At 43.0% G+C, this 18,523-nt stretch overlaps 1 protein-coding gene across 2 annotated transcripts in view; it reads left to right on the forward strand.

Moving 5' to 3' along the window:
• LOC311240895 (ceramide transfer protein-like) overlaps positions 1 to 18,523 on the forward strand; it is a 111,508-nt gene that overhangs the window by 79,901 nt on the left and 13,084 nt on the right. For both annotated transcript variants that reach the window (XM_084329503.1, XM_084329504.1), the window contains exons 8-9: positions 4,124 to 4,216; positions 15,805 to 15,891. In XM_084329503.1, coding sequence (XP_084185629.1) covers positions 4,124 to 4,216; positions 15,805 to 15,891 — 180 coding nt within the window. The remainder of the gene's footprint in view (positions 1 to 4,123; positions 4,217 to 15,804; positions 15,892 to 18,523) is intronic.

Genomic DNA, 18,523 nt, shown 5'->3' on the forward strand with positions numbered 1-18,523 from the left:
GGTACAGCCTACTTCTATGACCAGCACCTCCCTGTGGCTGGTGTCAACAAAAACAACATCAGGTGTATTTGGTATGTTAGCAAAGACATCGTTGGTAAGGCCAAACCACTCTGGTTGCACTCTGGCATGTTTGTGCATTGCTGCACTAGATGGTGATATGTTCCGTACTGCATTAGACACAATGTCCACAATACGGTCATGACGAGCGATGTACAGGTGTTTGTATGCATTACATCCGTTTGTTATGTGTGCAATGGATTCTAGGTGTTGTGAATCCTGATGGTTTAAACAGAATGGACTGCGAGTTTGAGGATACCAAGTGGACAGATTGTATTTAGTGGGTAATACCTGCATTCTTGCTTTGATGGTAAATTTGAAAACATCCTCACCAACAGCAGCGTTCTTAAACACTGAGTGGACTGAGTGGTCAGCAAACTCCAAACAAGCTAGCTTTCCCTGTAATCTGAGTCCACACCAGTGCTGCCTGATCTTAGACTGCTTCATTCTAAGCAGAACCCTCCTTGCAGAGTCACTGTGCAGTTCGACAGTCTCTTCCTGCGTGTTGTGATGTTGGCCTTCACAACCACACAGGGGTCTGTGATAAGTTCATCAGAGACAGGGACTTCAGTCTGTGTGTTGGGTCTTGTCCATTTCAGCTGAACTCCAGTCTGGTTGCAGAGGTCATTGAGATCTGGCCAGTCAGACCAGACCCCGAAGCCCTTGGCCCGAGAGTCCAGTTTCCCAGAGTCTTTCTTCCTGAAGCCGAGGAAGTTATTCTGGTCTGCGGTGGCCAGGGGGATCTTCCTTCTGCGTATATCCAGCAGGAGAGAGGCCCTGGCCATTTCTCTGACGGTGACATCATCATTGTTAATCATGTGGAGCAAGTGGGCTAGCCTGGTGGCTATGTAGGTCCACTCGACATTGGGGACTCCCAGCCCTTCCTCTCCACATGGGAGAAAGATCATGCGTGTGTTGAGGCCTACCCACTTTCTGACCAGCTGAACAGTTTTGTTTGTCATTTCTCTCAGTGCCTTGAGAGGGATGTGTACATTGGCAAAAAGGTGTTGAATTTTAGAGCCACCTCTCTCACAGCCTGGAACTTCATGAGGACGGGGAGGGGGGACCGGTCAATCAGGTGTAGACGATGGAAAAACTCTGTAGTGAGCTCCTCGACCTGCTCCCCCCACTCTCCAGCGATGTTAAACCTGTGGCCAAGGTATGGGTAGGTCTCATTACGGGAATACACCTTGATGGGTTGGCCCATTACAAGAAAGGAGGGGGGCTTGTCGTTCTTGGCCTTATACCAGCGGTTGCCTCCACTGCGGCGCTCATGGAGTACGGCGCACTTGGCTTGCTTCACCTCCAGCCCTGACCACTGGAGGAACTCATCAGTGCGTGCCAGCATGTTAATGATGATATCTTCCTGTCGTGATGACACCTGCACGTCGTCCGCGTATCCCTGAACAGGATTTGGGGATCGGACATGCAGAGGAGCGCACTGGTAAATCCACTTCATCCACTGGTTGAGTGCTAGGATGACAGCCAGTTTTTGGCACAGAATGTGTTAAAACGGACAACATAACATATATCAAAGTGCTTGACTTAAACATAACATATATGAAAGAGCTTGACTTAAACTTAAAAGTCTCTTGTAACATACAAAATAACTCAAGTTGGTAAAAAAAAAGTTATAATAAGAATAAGTAAAAATAAAAAAATAGTAATAATAGCAGCCCTACTGTATTCTAGAATTCCTTCACTGTTTCCAGAGAGTAGCTGGAACATAACTGTGTGTTCTCTACGCCTTTGGCTTCTGTTAGCCAACAGTCACATCCCTATCCTGCTAAGCTGATGTTGCAAAACCAGTTTGTCATTGTTTTTGTTCACAAGGCATGCTGCCCAACCCCAGAAGGCACAAGGAAGGAAGGAACGTTCAGTTCATTTCGGCTGCCAGGCTGAAACTATCGCAGGTTCTCAGTGTGTGTGTGTGTGTCTACAGTGTAGCTGCCGATGTGGACCAGGGAGAGATAGGAGTTAGGGGACACACACACACACTGGATTAGTAGGATGACTGCTCAGATGTCGTGGTTCAGGATATGGAGGCCTTCGGTACAGTGGAGGTCACGGCGGCTCCAATACGAAACCCAGAGCTGGATCCCACTACAGACCTGCAGTCTGTTCTTTACCGTAGGTGTCTGTCTGTCTGTCTATATGTGTCAGTCGTGGCCAGGAGGACACGCAGTTTGCAACACACAACCTTGTCCTGTATTGTTGCTTTAAAGGATCATGCCAACATTAAGGGAAATGCACTTGCCGTCTTCTCCAGAGTCAGACAAGAAGATGGATACCAATGTCCTCTCTGTGCGTTCAGTAGAAAGCTATCCGGCTGCAAGCTAGCCTGGCTTGGCACACATTCATGGAAGCGGATATGGACCACTAGCCTACTGTAGCTTAAAACCCTGGGAGAGGTGGTTTTTGGCCAACAGCTAGGCTAGCTGGTCCATATTCGCTTCCATTCATTTGTACTATGCCAGGCTAATTTGCGGTCGGATATCTTTCTATTAAACGCACAGAGAGGAAATTGGTATCTATCTTCTTGCCTGACTGGAGAAGACTGAAAGCACATTTTTAGGGATGTCCGATATTATCGGCCTACCGATATTATTGGCCGATATTGGCATTCAAATGTGATATTTAACCTTTATTTACCCAGGCAAGCAAGTAAGAACAATTTAATTTATTGTCAAAAGTATGCATAATGTTGTGTTAATTCCACAACAAGAGATATGTAATGTTAATTACCTGAAATTATTCTATTTTTGGGGGGGGGGGGGGGGGGGGGGGGGCCCTGCATATATCGGTATCTGTTATCGGTTGATATCGGTATCGGTAATTAAGAGTTGGACAATATCGGTATATCGGTATCGGTAAAAAAGCCAACATCGAACATCCCTACGCATTTCCCTTAATGTTGGCGTGTTTCTTTAAATACATGTTTGTGATACAGGCAATCAATGAGTGAAGTGTTGAAAATGGGAAACACAGACATGCTTCCCTCAAGCCCAACATACTATATATGTTATATATTGTGGAAATATCTCCCATTGGATTTTTCACAGATTCATCTCCCGATATTATATATATACATAATACAGAGAGATTAATCTGCGAAAAGTCCAATGGGAGATATGTCCACAATCTAAAGCTACTGAAAGAGTTTCAGATCACGTAAAACGGTAATGTAGATGTAAAACTACACTACACAAGTTATATTGCAACTTTCAGTGTTTCAAAATGATCAATATCATTTTGAAATGCAAGCTTCTTGATGTCATGCTCTTTTGTTTATTATTGAATGGTCTCAATCTACCTGTTGTTGGTACAAGTCTGTGGTTTAGCAGATTCTATTGTAGTCGGATTCTTTTGCTCCGAGTAGTCTGGATAAAAGAGGCCAACTCCTGGGTCCGGTTTGCCATGTTTTGGTTTGATTGATTGATTGAAAACTTTATTAACAGATTGCAGAATGGGTACAATACAGTACAGCTCAATACACACAATTGTTAAGGGGATGCAGACCAGAGAAAGACTTTCGTCTTGTTTACATCAGGGTCCCCCATTTTCAATTCATCAGGTGAGCTGTGGGCACGGAAGGCAGACCAGACCTTCCTTCTAAAGAACCAGGCTATTGTCTCCTGTTCTAGTTGTCTGAAGTGTTTATTTTTGCCTGTGGCGTAGCATGAGACATGGTGAAGTCAAACCTGTTTGATTGGCAGCTTCTATGTCTTGTCTGGTGTTTGGTTTGTTTGATAATAATGTAATGTGTGTAGGTTTACAGGTTGCGGCTTCAGATACACAAAAACTGAATAGGGGACTCTGGGTTGTAATGGAATGCGCTTTGTGGTTTGGTGGAGGTAGCCTTCACCTCTAAAACACCATCATTCTGTTGTTCAAGCTCCGAATGTAAAGAATTAGGATCATCTTAAGACAAAATGCAGATGTTTTTATATGTGGATCGATCCATTAACTTATATAATAAGTACATTTATGCAACTGCCTTGTTTAGACAAAAGTCAAGTTTTGGACTCATTCTGACTCTGACCTCTGCGTTTGTTTCTGTGTTCAGGAGTTGGAGAAGAGGAGAAAGGTAGAGGATACCTACAAGTTAACTATGAACGAACTGAAGAAGAAGTCCCACTATGGAGGCCCAGACTATGAGGTAAGAATGATAGACTAGCTACATTTGTTATAAATGTATAGAAATGTTTCTATTATCTCTTAACAATGAACACATTAGTCAATATGATCTATACTTTCTGGGATAGGAAAAAAATCGTTTTTATTAGCTGCTAGCTAAAAAATTGTTTTTATTAGCTAGAAGACTTTCTATAGCATATTTAGCTAGGAAACCTCAGGATAGGTTTACATATCTACCATAAAAAAGACTGCTATATCTGTATATAGATAATATTTAGCTGGAAAACCTCAGTGTGGGCTTATTTATCAAACTTGGACTTGCTAAGTAAAGCTAGCTAACACTACTGGCTATCTAGCCAACCAGCTAGCTCCAAACTGCACAGTCTTTCCCCTACACTGTGAGCTCCAGCCTCCAACCTAAAGAATAACACTGAAAAGAGAAGACCAGGTTAAATAATACAAATAAACGTTTTTATTAGAATAAACGTTATCTATAGAATATTTATTTATTCAGTCTAGGTTTATTTATCCACCCTCATAAAGAAGACTTATATTTGTATATAGATAATTCGATATATTTAGTTGGGAAACTATCTAACTCCAAACTACACAGACTTTCCCTACACTGAGCCCCAGCCTCCACTTAAAAAAAATATTATACAGTGAAAAGAGCAAAGCTATTTTCTAAAGAATAATGTATTTTATTAGCTAGTTTTTGTTTATCCAGTTGATATAGCAACATGGACACTGAGACAGCAGCACTGGCAGCAGCAGGCATTTTCCTTCCCTGTTTTTTTGAATATCCAGAAGAGATCAAATCAGAACGGGAGAATAAAGTTCAGACATAGATTACAACGAGAATTCCCAGAGACTTTATATGCTGACCGCTCTAAAAACACTGGTGTTGTTACCAACTTGCTCTTCTACACTGAGCATGTCACTGCATGGCATACAGCCATATCAAAGCACTACAGCTTCATATACAAGAGAGGGATCTGCAAGGGGAGACAACTTCAGATCTTTGAAGACGGAGACAAGGACCAAGAGAGAAGGCTCTTTTCGGTCAACTTTTACCAAAATGGTACGGTCATGGTGCAAGGTAACGAAGCTGCCCTTGGCTCCTTTGGACAGGACTTCCCCACTCTGGAGAAGGGGGCAGCATCTAGAAAGGACACAGGAAGCATTCTGAGCTCTCCCATCACCACAGGCACCCCGACAACAGACAGCCAGGTCCACAGCACTGTCCAAATATCCCCTACTCCTGGTCATAACAACCAGCACCCAGACCACGACACCGTCAGCCTCCTGAGAGACAGACTGGCTCTACTAGAGGTGGAGCTCACTGAGCTGAGAGAACAGCAGCTCTCCACCAGCCCCACACCACACCCTGACCTCCAGCAGTGGAAGCACCAGCTGGAGTCTGCTACACAGGAGCTGAGGGAACAGATCTCCAGCCTGCAGAAGGACAACCAGGCCCTCACCACAGAACTTAGGGAAACAAAGGACAACATGAGGCGGGAAATAATGCAGGTGAGAAACGAGATGTCAAATGAAATATCAGCCATCATGGTGAAGCTGATGTCTACCAGTACAGAACAGCCACAACCCCTCACCCCTCCCAACCCTCCCACCACTGAGCCCCCACCACCCAGCGAGGATGCAGCAGAGAGAGGCCCTCAAGCCCCCCATGCCCCCTCCTCCCCCAGCATCTCACACCGTCAGCCCACCACCCTGAAAAAGGACACTGAGGTTGCTATCCTTATAGACTCAAATGGCAAGTTCATCCAAGAACAAAAACGTTTCCCCAACACAAGAGTGTCCAAAATCTGGTGCCCCACAATAGAGGATGCACTCGAAATCCTTGCGCACCCCGAGTTTGGCACACCAGGCCATATTCTCATCCACACTGGCACCAACAACCTGCGGGAGGAACAGGAAAATGTTGGTAGTCTGGTCACCAGAGTAGCAGAGAAAGCAGCTGCAGGGCTCCAGACTAACTTTTTACATTGGTTGCACCAGTGCGCCGAACTTTTTCATTTAGGTGCACCAGCACATAATTTAGGTGCACCCAAACATTTCCACTGCACCTTTTGCCGCTGCACCATTACCTTTTTTGTCAGTTTCCATACACATTAGTAATTTCTTAAGATGTTATGTAAATTATTGTAAAAAATAACATTGTATTACAGTTAGCTCGCAAAGTCCTCCTTCACCTTTTTATGTCTATTTTAACACATTCAGCTCAGCTCCTGTTAGAGCTGTCCCAAGCCTGTTTTTGGGATTCGAACATTCCCCAGGGTTTTTCGAACGGATGTTCGAACCATCGTTTTTAATCATGCAAACAATTTGCTCCTAATTAGGGAGGTGTAGTCTGACGTCACTTTGGACCGCCTGCGAGGTCCACCCCGTATAGGGATTTATCTTTGGGAAAATGGATTATCGGCTATTGTAACAATTCTACCTCATGAACATTTGGAAAGCTTTCTATTTTTGCACAAAATGAGTTCCCTTCTATCACTAACATTATTTGTTAAGCATTTTTGGTTGAAATAAAATTCAGCGATTTTTTTGTAATTTTTTTACAATTAATTGCCAATATTTTCATGTTGAGCTATAGATTGTGGATGAATAAGCACAGAAAGGTACACCATGCAAATGTTGATGCTTTATTTGTTTTAAACGAGACGATTTAAAAATGGGCAATGGGCAAATACATTGTGTTTTCAAGATGATGGACCGGCCGGAAACAGCAATCATGTAACCACTACACCTCCCTATAGACCAGGAAGTAACCACTACACCTCCCTATAGACCAGGAAGTAACCACTACACCTCCCTATAGACCAGGAAGTAACCACTACACCTCCCTATACTAATAGTCTTTCGGGTATTTTATTTAAAAAAATGGCCACTTCCGTCCGCGCCTCACTCCAGCGTCGAGTCTTGACTAGCAAAGTTTAGGCACATAGCGCACATTTCTGCGGTTGAGTAGTAGTAACTACTTACTGGTCACGGGAGGCTTGAATAACGTTTGAATGATAATCCATTTTGTGAATACATTTGTTGAAACAGCTTTATTGGCCGACGGCTCCTGCTATCTTAACGTTAGCTAAAGCTAAAGGGCTGCGCTCTAACGTTACATAACTTAATTAACGTGTATAACATACCTGTGTAACGTTAAGCAGCTTGTGTTCTGCTGGGAAAGCATCACTGCATACACTTTGTTTAATCCAAACGTCCATTCGGAAACGTTGTATTATGAAACCAGTATGAGACGCTGTGCTTTTTTTAATCGTTTCAATTTGGAAAATTGATGCTCACATGACTTTTTTGTTTATCCCGTCATTCAGCGAATAATAATGGCAGGGTGATGATCAGAGCCAACCAGAGGCAGATCTGGGCTGGTCTTTGCATAATGCACGTGTTATAGCCAATCAAAGGCAGAGCTTTTTTTTTTTTTTTTTTTATTACGCACATGGCCACGGGGAAAAAGACGCTAAACACACACATACACACAGACAGACAGACCTGCTGGGAGCACCAGTGCGAGCACCGTCCTGTACGACCACTCCCACTTAAAAAAGCAGGCAGTGGGCATGTTTACAAAAACACTAAAGGATGTGGCACTGGGTCGTCAAAGCCTCCATCTCACACCAGCCAGAGGACCTCCCAGGGACCCCTACTACGCCTCAGACCCCATCAGGAGCCAAATACCTCCCAGGGACCCCCACTACGCCTCAGACCCCATCAGGAGCCAAATACCTCCCAGGGACCCCCACTACGCCTCAGACCCCATCAGGAGCCAAATACCTCCCAGGAACCCCCACTACACCTCAGACCCCATCAGGAGCCAAATACCTCCCAGGAACCCCCACTACGCCTCAGACCCCACCAGGAGCCAAATACCTCCCAGGAACCCCCACTACGCCTCAGACCCCATCAGGAGCCAAAGACCTCCCAGGAACCCCCACTACGCCTCAGACCCCACCAGGAGCCAAAGACCTCCCAGGGGACCCCCACTACGCCTAAGACCCCACCAGGAGCCAAAGACCTCCCAGGGGACCCCCACTACGCCTAAGACCCCACCAGGAGCCAAAGACCTCCCAGGGGACCCCCACTACGCCTAAGACCCCACCAGGAGCCAAAGACCTCCCAGACATCCATCCAGACCCAGCGCACCCCGCAGACCCCCCGCTCCACCAGAACATCACCAGCTCCAGCAGTACAACCAGACAGGCCCTCGGCCCCTTCCCAGCCCACAGCATGGAGAACCACACCAGGCCCCACGCAGCTACGCAGAGGTCCTCCAAGGAAGAATGAACTATGAAGGAATGAGTGAGATTAAACAGCTCCTCCAGTACATCTGCACTAAGCTGAACTAGTCTCATAATACACACACCACACACACACACACACACACTACTCGCATCATTTACGCATTACTTAATTAAGACAACATTTGTTAGTTAAAAAGAAAAGCTAGTTAAAAGCTGAATTAGTATTGATACTTTATATTGCTGAAAGAACATTTTACATATTGTTCAAAATGCATCAGCTCTAACAATGTTCTCAATAGCCAAACACATTTACAAAATACAGTAAACACCGCATTTTATACAGTTCAATGTTCGTACAGTACCTCTCTTGACAATCAAGTAGTTACTGTTTTATATTTAAGCATTACATCACGCGCAGGAGTGGTTTGTGAACAATAAACCATGCCTAGGGGTGGTCGTTAGACCCCCCTAGGCATGGTTTATTGTTCACAAATCACGACTGCAAGTGGTGTAATGCTTTTATACAACTGCCACATTCATCCAACCTTATTGCTATACAATAAACACACATTAATCGAAGATTTATTGAAAAAACCATCCGCCAGAAAAAGTAGTTCCCACAACTACAAAAAAGACAAGTTGCCTCCATGTGGAAGCAGCTTGAAGTGCATCCAACCAACTAACACATCCAACTGTGTGTTATTGCATCCAACTGCCTTTCAACTAAGGCATCCAACCAACTAACACATCCAACTGCCTTTCAACTAAGACATCGAACCAACTAACACATCCAACTGCCTTTCAACTAAGACATCCAACCAACTAACACATCCAACTTGTCTTTAGTTTTTAATTATGAAGTTAGTGGTTATTGGAATGATTGATTGATTGATTGAAAATTGTATTACCAGATGCAGAATGGGTACAATACAGTACGGCTCAATACACACAATTGTTAAGGGGATGCAGACCTACTTTCTATAGAACTTCATTCTTAGATGCTTCTATAGAAAGTAGGTAAAACAAATTAAAAAGTTTTCTTTGCCCTATAGGAAAAAAAAGTTTTCTTAGCCCTATTTTTTTATTTATTTTTTTAGCCTAAACTTAACCAGTTGGAAACCAGGCGTACAGTAATAAAATTAGCAATCAATCAATTCAATAGACCATGCTCACTTAAAACAGCGCAGCACTCAGCTGCTCCTCTCTCAGTCTGACTTTCCCCCGCTGTTGCAGACAGGAGTGTGCGTGTGTGTGTGTGTGGGTGTGGGTGTGGGGGTGTGTGGGGGTGGGTGGAGACTAGAGCCAGCGTCGGACAGTGTGAGAGTCGGAGGGAAGGAAAAAGAAATTGAAAAAAAATGCAAATTAATCAATCAATCAATCTGCGATTTTTCTTTTGTTACACAATGATTCATGACCCATAGATTACACAATCCAACATTGTGTAAGAGACTAAGACATTCGCCGTGACAGAATCGCTTGATATTTAGTCGTTTTGACGCTATCAATATCCATTTGTTGAAGATTATTGTCCGCCATCTTGTGATCCGGCGGAGTGATGTGATGTGATTCGGTTGTGGGCGGGTCCTAGGACCAGAAGCGTGGAATTGTGAAGAATAAACACGTGTAAAATGACTGTTTCAGCCAATCAGAATCGAGAAATTTGCATGCCGTTGTATAAGCTGTAATATTTGATGTTTTATTTTATGATGATATTTTGTATGTACTTTGATATCTGTTTTGTAATCCATGTTTATGTTTAATAATATTAATCATTTGCTTTGGCAACATGTAGAAGTACGTCATGCCAATAAAGCCATTTGAATTGAATTGAATTGAATTGAATAGTGAGCAAGCACAACAAGCTCAAGATACTTAGAAATACAAGCTGTTTATTATTTGATTTTGACGCATGTTGTTTACTGGTATGAGTATGACATCCAGAGTCTTTTGGTACAGGGACGCTCATGTGAAGTAAGGGGGCCCCTGGCACCCGGATTAGAGGGCAGTCTGTACTGTTGAGCCTAGTGACAATGCCCCCAAAATGTTGAGATACCCCTACCGGAGGTAGAACAAAACACAACAATGTTTTTCCTCATCTCTAAGGTCTCCCATATATGAAATGGATTCTTGTATAAAAATATTTTACTGCAAAACTTGTTAAATTGATAGATATTGTTATAAACCCCCAAAGGAAAAAAGAACCAAAATATAGCCTGGCCGTATGGGAGTTGAGACGTATAAACTCATGTAGATTAATAATACAAGCTCCAAGAGCTTTCAAACTTGACATGCTAGCAGTCAGACAGTTGCTTAACCTAATAGAAGAACCTGGATGTGAATATCTTTATGCATGTAGGAAATATATACCTATGTACACATACTTAAAATAAGCGGACATGTAAAAAATTTATATCTATGCAGAATGTTCTCATTTACTTTGTAGTAGCTCTGCCATGGATTGTCATAGAAATACAGATGAGGGCTTTTTTGGAAAGGTGTGGTTGTGCTGAATCCAAATATGTAAATATAGCATGCATGGTCAGGGAGTTACATCAGTAAATGTATGAGGTGTCCTAAATGAAAGAAAATTAAACATTGACATAATGAAGTCTTCAGTCCAATGCCCATTACCAGTGGTGAGAAGCATGTTGACAAATTCAATGTTACTGCAAAGTAAAGTCACTTGAGGTAATGTTCTGGTCTATAATGTTAATATATTTATGATACATTTAATAAATTATACATTTCATATGATACATTTTATGATACTTCATATGGAAACAAAGATCCAATTGAATCAGATTGAAATAGAACACCTTTATTTCAATCTACTGCGTTCTGAGCCCCCTGCTGTATTCACTGTACACACATGACTGTGTGGCCAGGTTCAGCTCCAACTCCATAGTGAAGTTTGCGGACGACACGGTGGTGGTGGGGCTGATCTCTAACAATGACGAGAAGGCCTATCGGGAGGAGGTTGATGAACTGGCACGCTGGTGCCGGGATAACAGTCTACTCCTGAACATTGGTGAAACCAAAGAGCTGATCGTGGATTTTAGGAGAATACAGCAGGGGACACGCGTCACTGCGGATAAATGGGGCTATTGTGGACAGGGTGAGCAGTTTCAAGTACCTGGGAGTCCACATCACAGAGGACCTGACATGGTCAACACACATAGATTCTGTGGTGAAAGAGGCGAAACAGCGCCTCTATCACCTGAGACAGTTAAGGAAGTTCAGGTGCAAATCCAGAGCCTGCAGAATAATGAAAGACCCCCACCACCCAAACAACAGCCTGTTCAAGCTGCTGCGGTCAGGCAAGCGCCTACGTACACATGCTACGAGCACAGAGAGACTCCGGCTCAGCTTCTTCCCCCAGGCCATCAGAACACTGAACTCTCCACTCACAAGTTCACATGAGCACACACACACACACACACACACACACACACACACAACACACATGCTGCAACCACTTTAAACAATCACTTTCAACTAAATGGAAAAGTCACTTTAAAGGAATGAAGAATATAAAAGTCACTTTAAGGAAAGAACAGATGTGGTTCTTGTATAGTATAGTTTAGATATAGTACGTAAACCATAATGACAGAGTTTAAATTGTATATTGTATAGTAGTGTACATAGGAACTAGTGCCTTCTCAGGAATTTAGCATGTCTATTTTTATCATGCACATCTTATGTCTTAGCTGTTTTTTTTTTTCTCTGTCTATTTTATTATTGTATTATTGCACAATCAATGCGGGCATGACCACCCGCATTTCATTGACATTGGCATTTGCTGGCATCATTGCAGCTTCCATCTTTACAGTACAGGTGGGTGATGTCTCGAACTTCCTTAGGTGCCGGTGCTTTCTGGAACATCACAGGTTCAATGGTCCCATCTTCTCTGAGCCTCCACCCTCTACCAACTGGGTTCCAGAGAAGAGGATTGGCCCGATGGCTGTGACGCCACACTGCTGTTTGGTACAAGGCTCTCAACACATGTTGCTGGAAGGCATCTTCTGTTGGGGGTAGATTTGCAGCTGATGAATCTGTGGTAGATGCTAGTGTGTACCTCAGCTCATCCAGGTTGGTGCAAGGACGTCCATTCTCCATTTTCTTTTGGCCATACAGGAGGAGGGCATACTTTCTTGCCACAGGAAAAGCCTCCTCTAGGCTTTCAGACAGTCTAAAATTGGCCATTTCTTTTAACTCACTCAGATGGGTCTTCAGTCTTGTGAATGCAGTGGTCTTCCCAATTCTGTACAAGCTGCTTGTGGTATCGCAACCTGTGAGGGCGTGGCATGCAGGTAAACACTCACAAAGTGCTGCTCCAAGCTTCTGATCAATGGATCTTTCCTTTGGGCCATGTCCAGAGTGCATGAACACTGTTGAGGATCCAAACATCCCTTTGCTTGAATAGTACACAAGCAAAACCAGCACATATGTATCATCACATTTGACAATGAGACGAGACTGTGACTGTGCAAGGTGTATTGCATGTAACACCAATCTTGTGTCAGCCTCCTCCTGGTCACTATAAAGATCTGTCAAGCAGTCAACGCCTGATTTGCTAATCGTCTTAACCTCCTCACCATTTTCAAAGCCACCTGCCAAGATGACTGTGTTCTCTGAAGAGATTCTCTGTGGCCCTTTCAGACATACAATGATCTGGGTGAGTGTGTCCCATTAGCAACGTTAATGGGAAAGGAATGCATCACCTGCATTTTTTATAGTGTTTGACAGATATGACCATCAACACTCAATCAAAGACCTTGAAAGACAAAGAAGCAGCACCATCCAAACCAGCAGACCAACACATATTATCACAGGACAATCAAGTGTTCCTAACTACAGGAAATACCTGAGGATCAGTGGGAACAAGGCTGCTCTATGTAGCTTTGTCGTCAGCAACTACATAACCAATACAGGGCCACAGAGGATCTCTTTAGAGAACACAGTATGCCCTCCTCCTGTATGGCCAAAAGAAAATGGAGAATGGACGTCCTTGCACCAACCTGGATGAGCAGAGGTACACACTAGCATCTACCACAGATTCATCAGCTGCAAATCTACCCCCAACAGAAGATGCCTTCCAGCAACATGTGTTGAGAGCCTTGTACCAAACAGCAGTGTGGCGTCACAGCCATCTGGCCAAGCCTCTTCTCTGGAACCCAGTTGGTAGAGGGTGGAGGCTCAGAGAAGATGGGACCATTGAACCTGTGATGTTCCAGAAAGCACCGGCACCTAAGTAAGTTTGAGACATCACCCACCTGTACTGTAAAGATGGAAGCTGCAATGATGTCAGCAAATGCCAATGTCTTTCAGTGGGCTTGACTTGCACTGAGTTTTGCTCTTGCTCTTTCCCTGACTGCCCAAATATGATCCATTTTGTCAATGATGATAATGTGGATGAGTGACGATGATGTGTTGCTAGAATCAAGAATCAAGAGGTTTATTTGTCACATACATACCAGGGCATACAGTGAAATGTGGGTGGTCATGCCCGCATCGATTGTGCAATAATACAATAATAAAATAGACATAGAAAAAAAACAGGTAAGACATAAGATGTGCATGATAAAAATAGACATGCTAAATTCCTGAGAAGGCACTGGTTCCTATGTACACTACTATACAATATACAATTTTAACTCTGTCATTATGTATTACTTACTATATCTATACTATACAAGAATCACATCTGTTCTTTCCTTTTGTGTTGTGTGTGTGTGTGTGTGTGCTCATGTGTACTCATGTGTACTCATGTGAGTGGAGAGTTCAGTGTTCTGATGGCCTGGGGGAAGAAGCTGAGCCGGAGTCTCTCTGTGCTCATAGCGTGTGTACGTAGGCACTTGCCTGATTTGTACCTCCTGTTATATAAGTCCTGCAGGGGTGGTAGTGCAATACCCGTAGTACGCTCTGCTGAGTGCACCACTCTCTGGAGGGCCTTCCTGTACTGTGCCGTGTTGTTTCCAAACCAGGCAGTGATGTTTCCAGTCAGAATGCTCTCTACAGCCCCGGAATAGAAGGAGTGGAGTATTTTCCCCGATATTCTGAACTTCCTTAACTGTCTCAGGTGATAGAGGCGCTGTTTCGCCTTTTTCACCACAGAATCTATGTGTGTTGACCATGTCAGGTCCTCTGTGATGTGGACTCCTAGGTACTTGAAACTGCTCACCCTGTCCACAATAGCCCCATTTATCCGCAGTGACGTGTGTGTCCCCTGCTGTATTCTCCTAAAATCCACGATCAGCTCTTTGGTTTTACCAATGTTCAGGAGTAGGCTGTTATCCCGGCACCAGCGTGCCAGTTCATCAACCTCCTCCCGATAGGCCTTCTTGTCATTGTTAGAGATCAGCCCCACCACCACCGTGTCATCCGCAAACTTCACTATGGAGTTAGAGCTGAACCTGGCCACACAGTCATGTGTGTACAGTGAATACAGCAGGGGGCTCAGAACGCAGATTGAGATAAAGGTGTTCTATTTCAATTTCAAGCTGATTCAATTGAATCTTTGTTTCCATATCATCATATCAAGTATCATAAAATGTATCATATGAAATGTATAATTTATTAAATGTATCATAAATATATTAATATTATAGACCAGAACATTACCTCAAGTGACTTTACTTTGCAGTAACATTGAAGTTGTTAACATGATTCTCACCACTGATAATGGGCTTTGGACTGAAGACTATATGTCAATGTTTAATTTTCTTTCATTTAGGACACCTCATACATGTACTGATGTAACTCCCTGACCATGCATGCTATATTTACACGTGGTATTGCTGGATTCTGAAAAAGCCCTCATATGTGTTTCTATGTTCAAGTTCAAGTTCCTTTTATTGCCAATCCATGGCAGAGCTACTACAAAGTAAATGAGAACATTCTGCATAAATATTCATTTTTTACATTTCCGCTTATTTTAAGTATGTGTACATAGGTATATATTTCCTACATGCATAAAGATATTCACATCCAGGTTTTTTTATTAGGTTAAGCAACTGTCTGACTGCTAGCATGTCAAATTTGAAAGCTCTTGGAGCTTGTATTATTAATCTACATGAGTTTATATGTCTCAACTCCCATACGGCCAGGCTATATTTAGGTTATTTTTTCCTTTGGGGGTGTATAACAATATCTATCAATTTAACAAGTTTTGCAGTAAAATATTTTTATACAAGAATCCATTTCATATATGGGAGACCTTAGAGAAACTAAAGCCCTTTTTGACAGTTTGTCACAGCACTTATGTGTGAAAGACTACTCTTCCAGAGTATCCCCATGTTGTTGACTGAATTTGTCTGATGTTGCTTTTCCACAGGAGGGACCCAACAGTCTGATTAACGAGGATGAGTTCTTTGATGCCGTGGAAGCTGCCCTGGACAGACAGGATAAGATAGAGGAGCAGGTAACTGGTCCAGAGCTGTTAACCGTGTATGTCGTGAATAGTGCTACCTCTTCCTGAGAGCTGTTAACAGTGTTGTAGGTCCTAAGTAGAGCTACCTCTTCCTGAGAGCTGTTAACAGTGTTGTAGGTCCTAAGTAGAGCTACCTCTTCCTAAGAGCTGTTAACAGTGTTGTAGGTCCTAAGTAGAGCTACCTCTTCCCAAGAGCTGTTAACAGTGTTGTAGGTCCTAAGTAGAGCTACCTCTTCCTAAGAGCTGTTAACAGTGTTGTAGGTCCTAAGTAGAGCTACCTCTTCCTAAGAGCTGTTAACAGTGTTGTAGGTCCTAAGTAGAGTTACCTCTTCCTAAGAGCTGTTAACAGTGTTGTAGGTCCTAAGTAGAGCTACCTCTTCCTAAGAGCTGTTAACAGTGTTGTAGATCCTAAGTAGAGCTACCTCTTCCTAAGAGCTGTTAACAGTGTTGTAGGTCCTAAGTAGAGCTACCTCTTCCTAAGAGCTGTTAACAGTGTTGTAGGTCCTAAGTAGAGCTACCTCTTCCTAAGAGCTGTTAACAGTGTTGTAGGTCCTAAGTAGAGCTACCTCTTCCTAAGAGCTGTTAACAGTGTTGTAGGTCCTAAGTAGAGCTACCTCTTCCCAAGAGCTGTTAACAGTGTTGTAGGTCCTAAGTAGAGCTACCTCTTCCTAAGAGCTGTTAACTCATTCCGGGCCAACCACGAGTATAGTCGGGTTAACTCACCATCGCTTCCTTGCCAATCACGAGTATAGTCGGGTTTTAATCGTTATTTCTTTTATTAGCGATATCCATTCATTTTCATCTATCCAACCTGATGTTATCGTTGGGAATGGGTCTGAGCTCGCAAAAGGGCAAATACCGCCGCCTATCGTGTCCTGGATGGTATTGCACATCATTGGATTGGATTGGCTGGGACTGTGCATCAAAAAAATAAGTCCGGTCCAGGTTTGACTTCTCTGGCATGCAGCTGGATACTATTGCATTGAGTCCCCCCACTGGGAGCATCGTGGATCATTGTGTTTTGGACTATAACATTGGATCAATGGACGCAATCGATATTTGGAATGGCGATCAGGAATTGGATTCATCTTTTTGCATGACATCAGATGTGAGTTAAGGCCTTTATGTTACGAATCTTGGGGTAATCGGATGTTCCTATCACCGCCATCGGAGTGTGTGTGTGTGTGAGGTTCGCGCCGACCAAAGTACGGAGAAGTGATTTTTCAGACCCTGCTTCTCTTCGTACATGAGGACACATATACTATCGATAATCTAGTGTTTATTTGAAAACTATTCATAAATCAGCCGAAAAATTACTGTTTTGTGTATTCCACTAAAGGGCTATTATCGTGTCTTTCTGTGGAATTACTAGAAATCTCAAACTATACTTGTATTCAAAACGGTATAAAACGGAAATGTACCGATGAAACAAATCAGTTTCGTACATGTTGACTGGAAGCAACTCATTGACGATCACTGTTATTTAGATCTATTGCTATTATATTTGATATGTTTTATGCACTCGCAAATAAGTCCTATTCTCCATTTGATATAGCGTTGGCACGGAAGGGCCATCAGCAGAGGGCGCTGTTGGCCTGGAATGAGTTAACAGTGTTGTATGTCCTGAGTAGAGCTACCTCTTCCTAACAGCTGTTAGCCGTGAGCCACATGGCGATAGGATGCAATTGCAGATTGTCGCCACAGTCTCTACAACCACCATACCTCCGCCTCTCTACGATGCCTGTCTGATTTAGTATCAATGGTTTTAGAAAATGTATGAGTATAAAATGTTTTGTTGATTTAATAATTTTTTTTAAATGCCAGTGTTGCAAAATGTATTCCTGGGAATGTATACACACATCTCTGGCATCATAAAAAAAAATGCACAGCTGTGTACTGATGTTTGACTACCAATGCGCATACATTTATTGATTCACAGCACAACTACAGTATGTGGGTGAACCAATTTTGACAGATTTGTTGATGAATTAGACCTTTTTTCATCGGCCATCATAAAGATGCAGAAGGAGGAGATCACCCTAGCCAATCTCTAGGAGATGTGCCAGGGCAGCAGGCTAAAACCACTGAATTGAAACCGCAAGCAAAGACGTCTGTTTGTTGTGCGGTCGATTGTCAAAACTGTATAATTATGACAAGGTCACTTTCTTTCACAATTGTATTAAGGATCTGGAGAAGTCAATAGTATTTTCCAGTCTTGGTTGGTCTTGAACTCTTCTTCAGCATGCCTTTAATCCTGGCCTTGCCTTGATCTCAACTAGTAGTCTTGGTCTTTGTCTTGTCTTGTTCTTGACCAAGGTGGTCTTGACTACAACACTAGCTACACAGTATTTTTTATTTTTTTTTTACCTTTATTTACCCAGGGTAGGATTCGCTGAGCACAGATGCTCTTTTTTAGGAACGCCCTGCTTCACATTCACACAGTTCCATTCACACCTGGGAGCTGCCCATTACAACCACAGTTGCATATATCTACCCATTAGAACCATAACATTACAACACTATTATTAAGACACAATTGAGTATTGTGTAATACAGGCTGTTTGATCTCTGTTCTTCTCAGAACAAGACGAAAGACAAAACAAAGTGAATATAATGAGAGGAA

This window comes from Notolepis coatsorum, assembly GCF_963971535.1.
Source record: "Notolepis coatsorum genome assembly, chromosome: 1".
NCBI classification, from domain to species: domain Eukaryota; kingdom Metazoa; phylum Chordata; class Actinopteri; order Aulopiformes; family Paralepididae; genus Notolepis; species Notolepis coatsorum.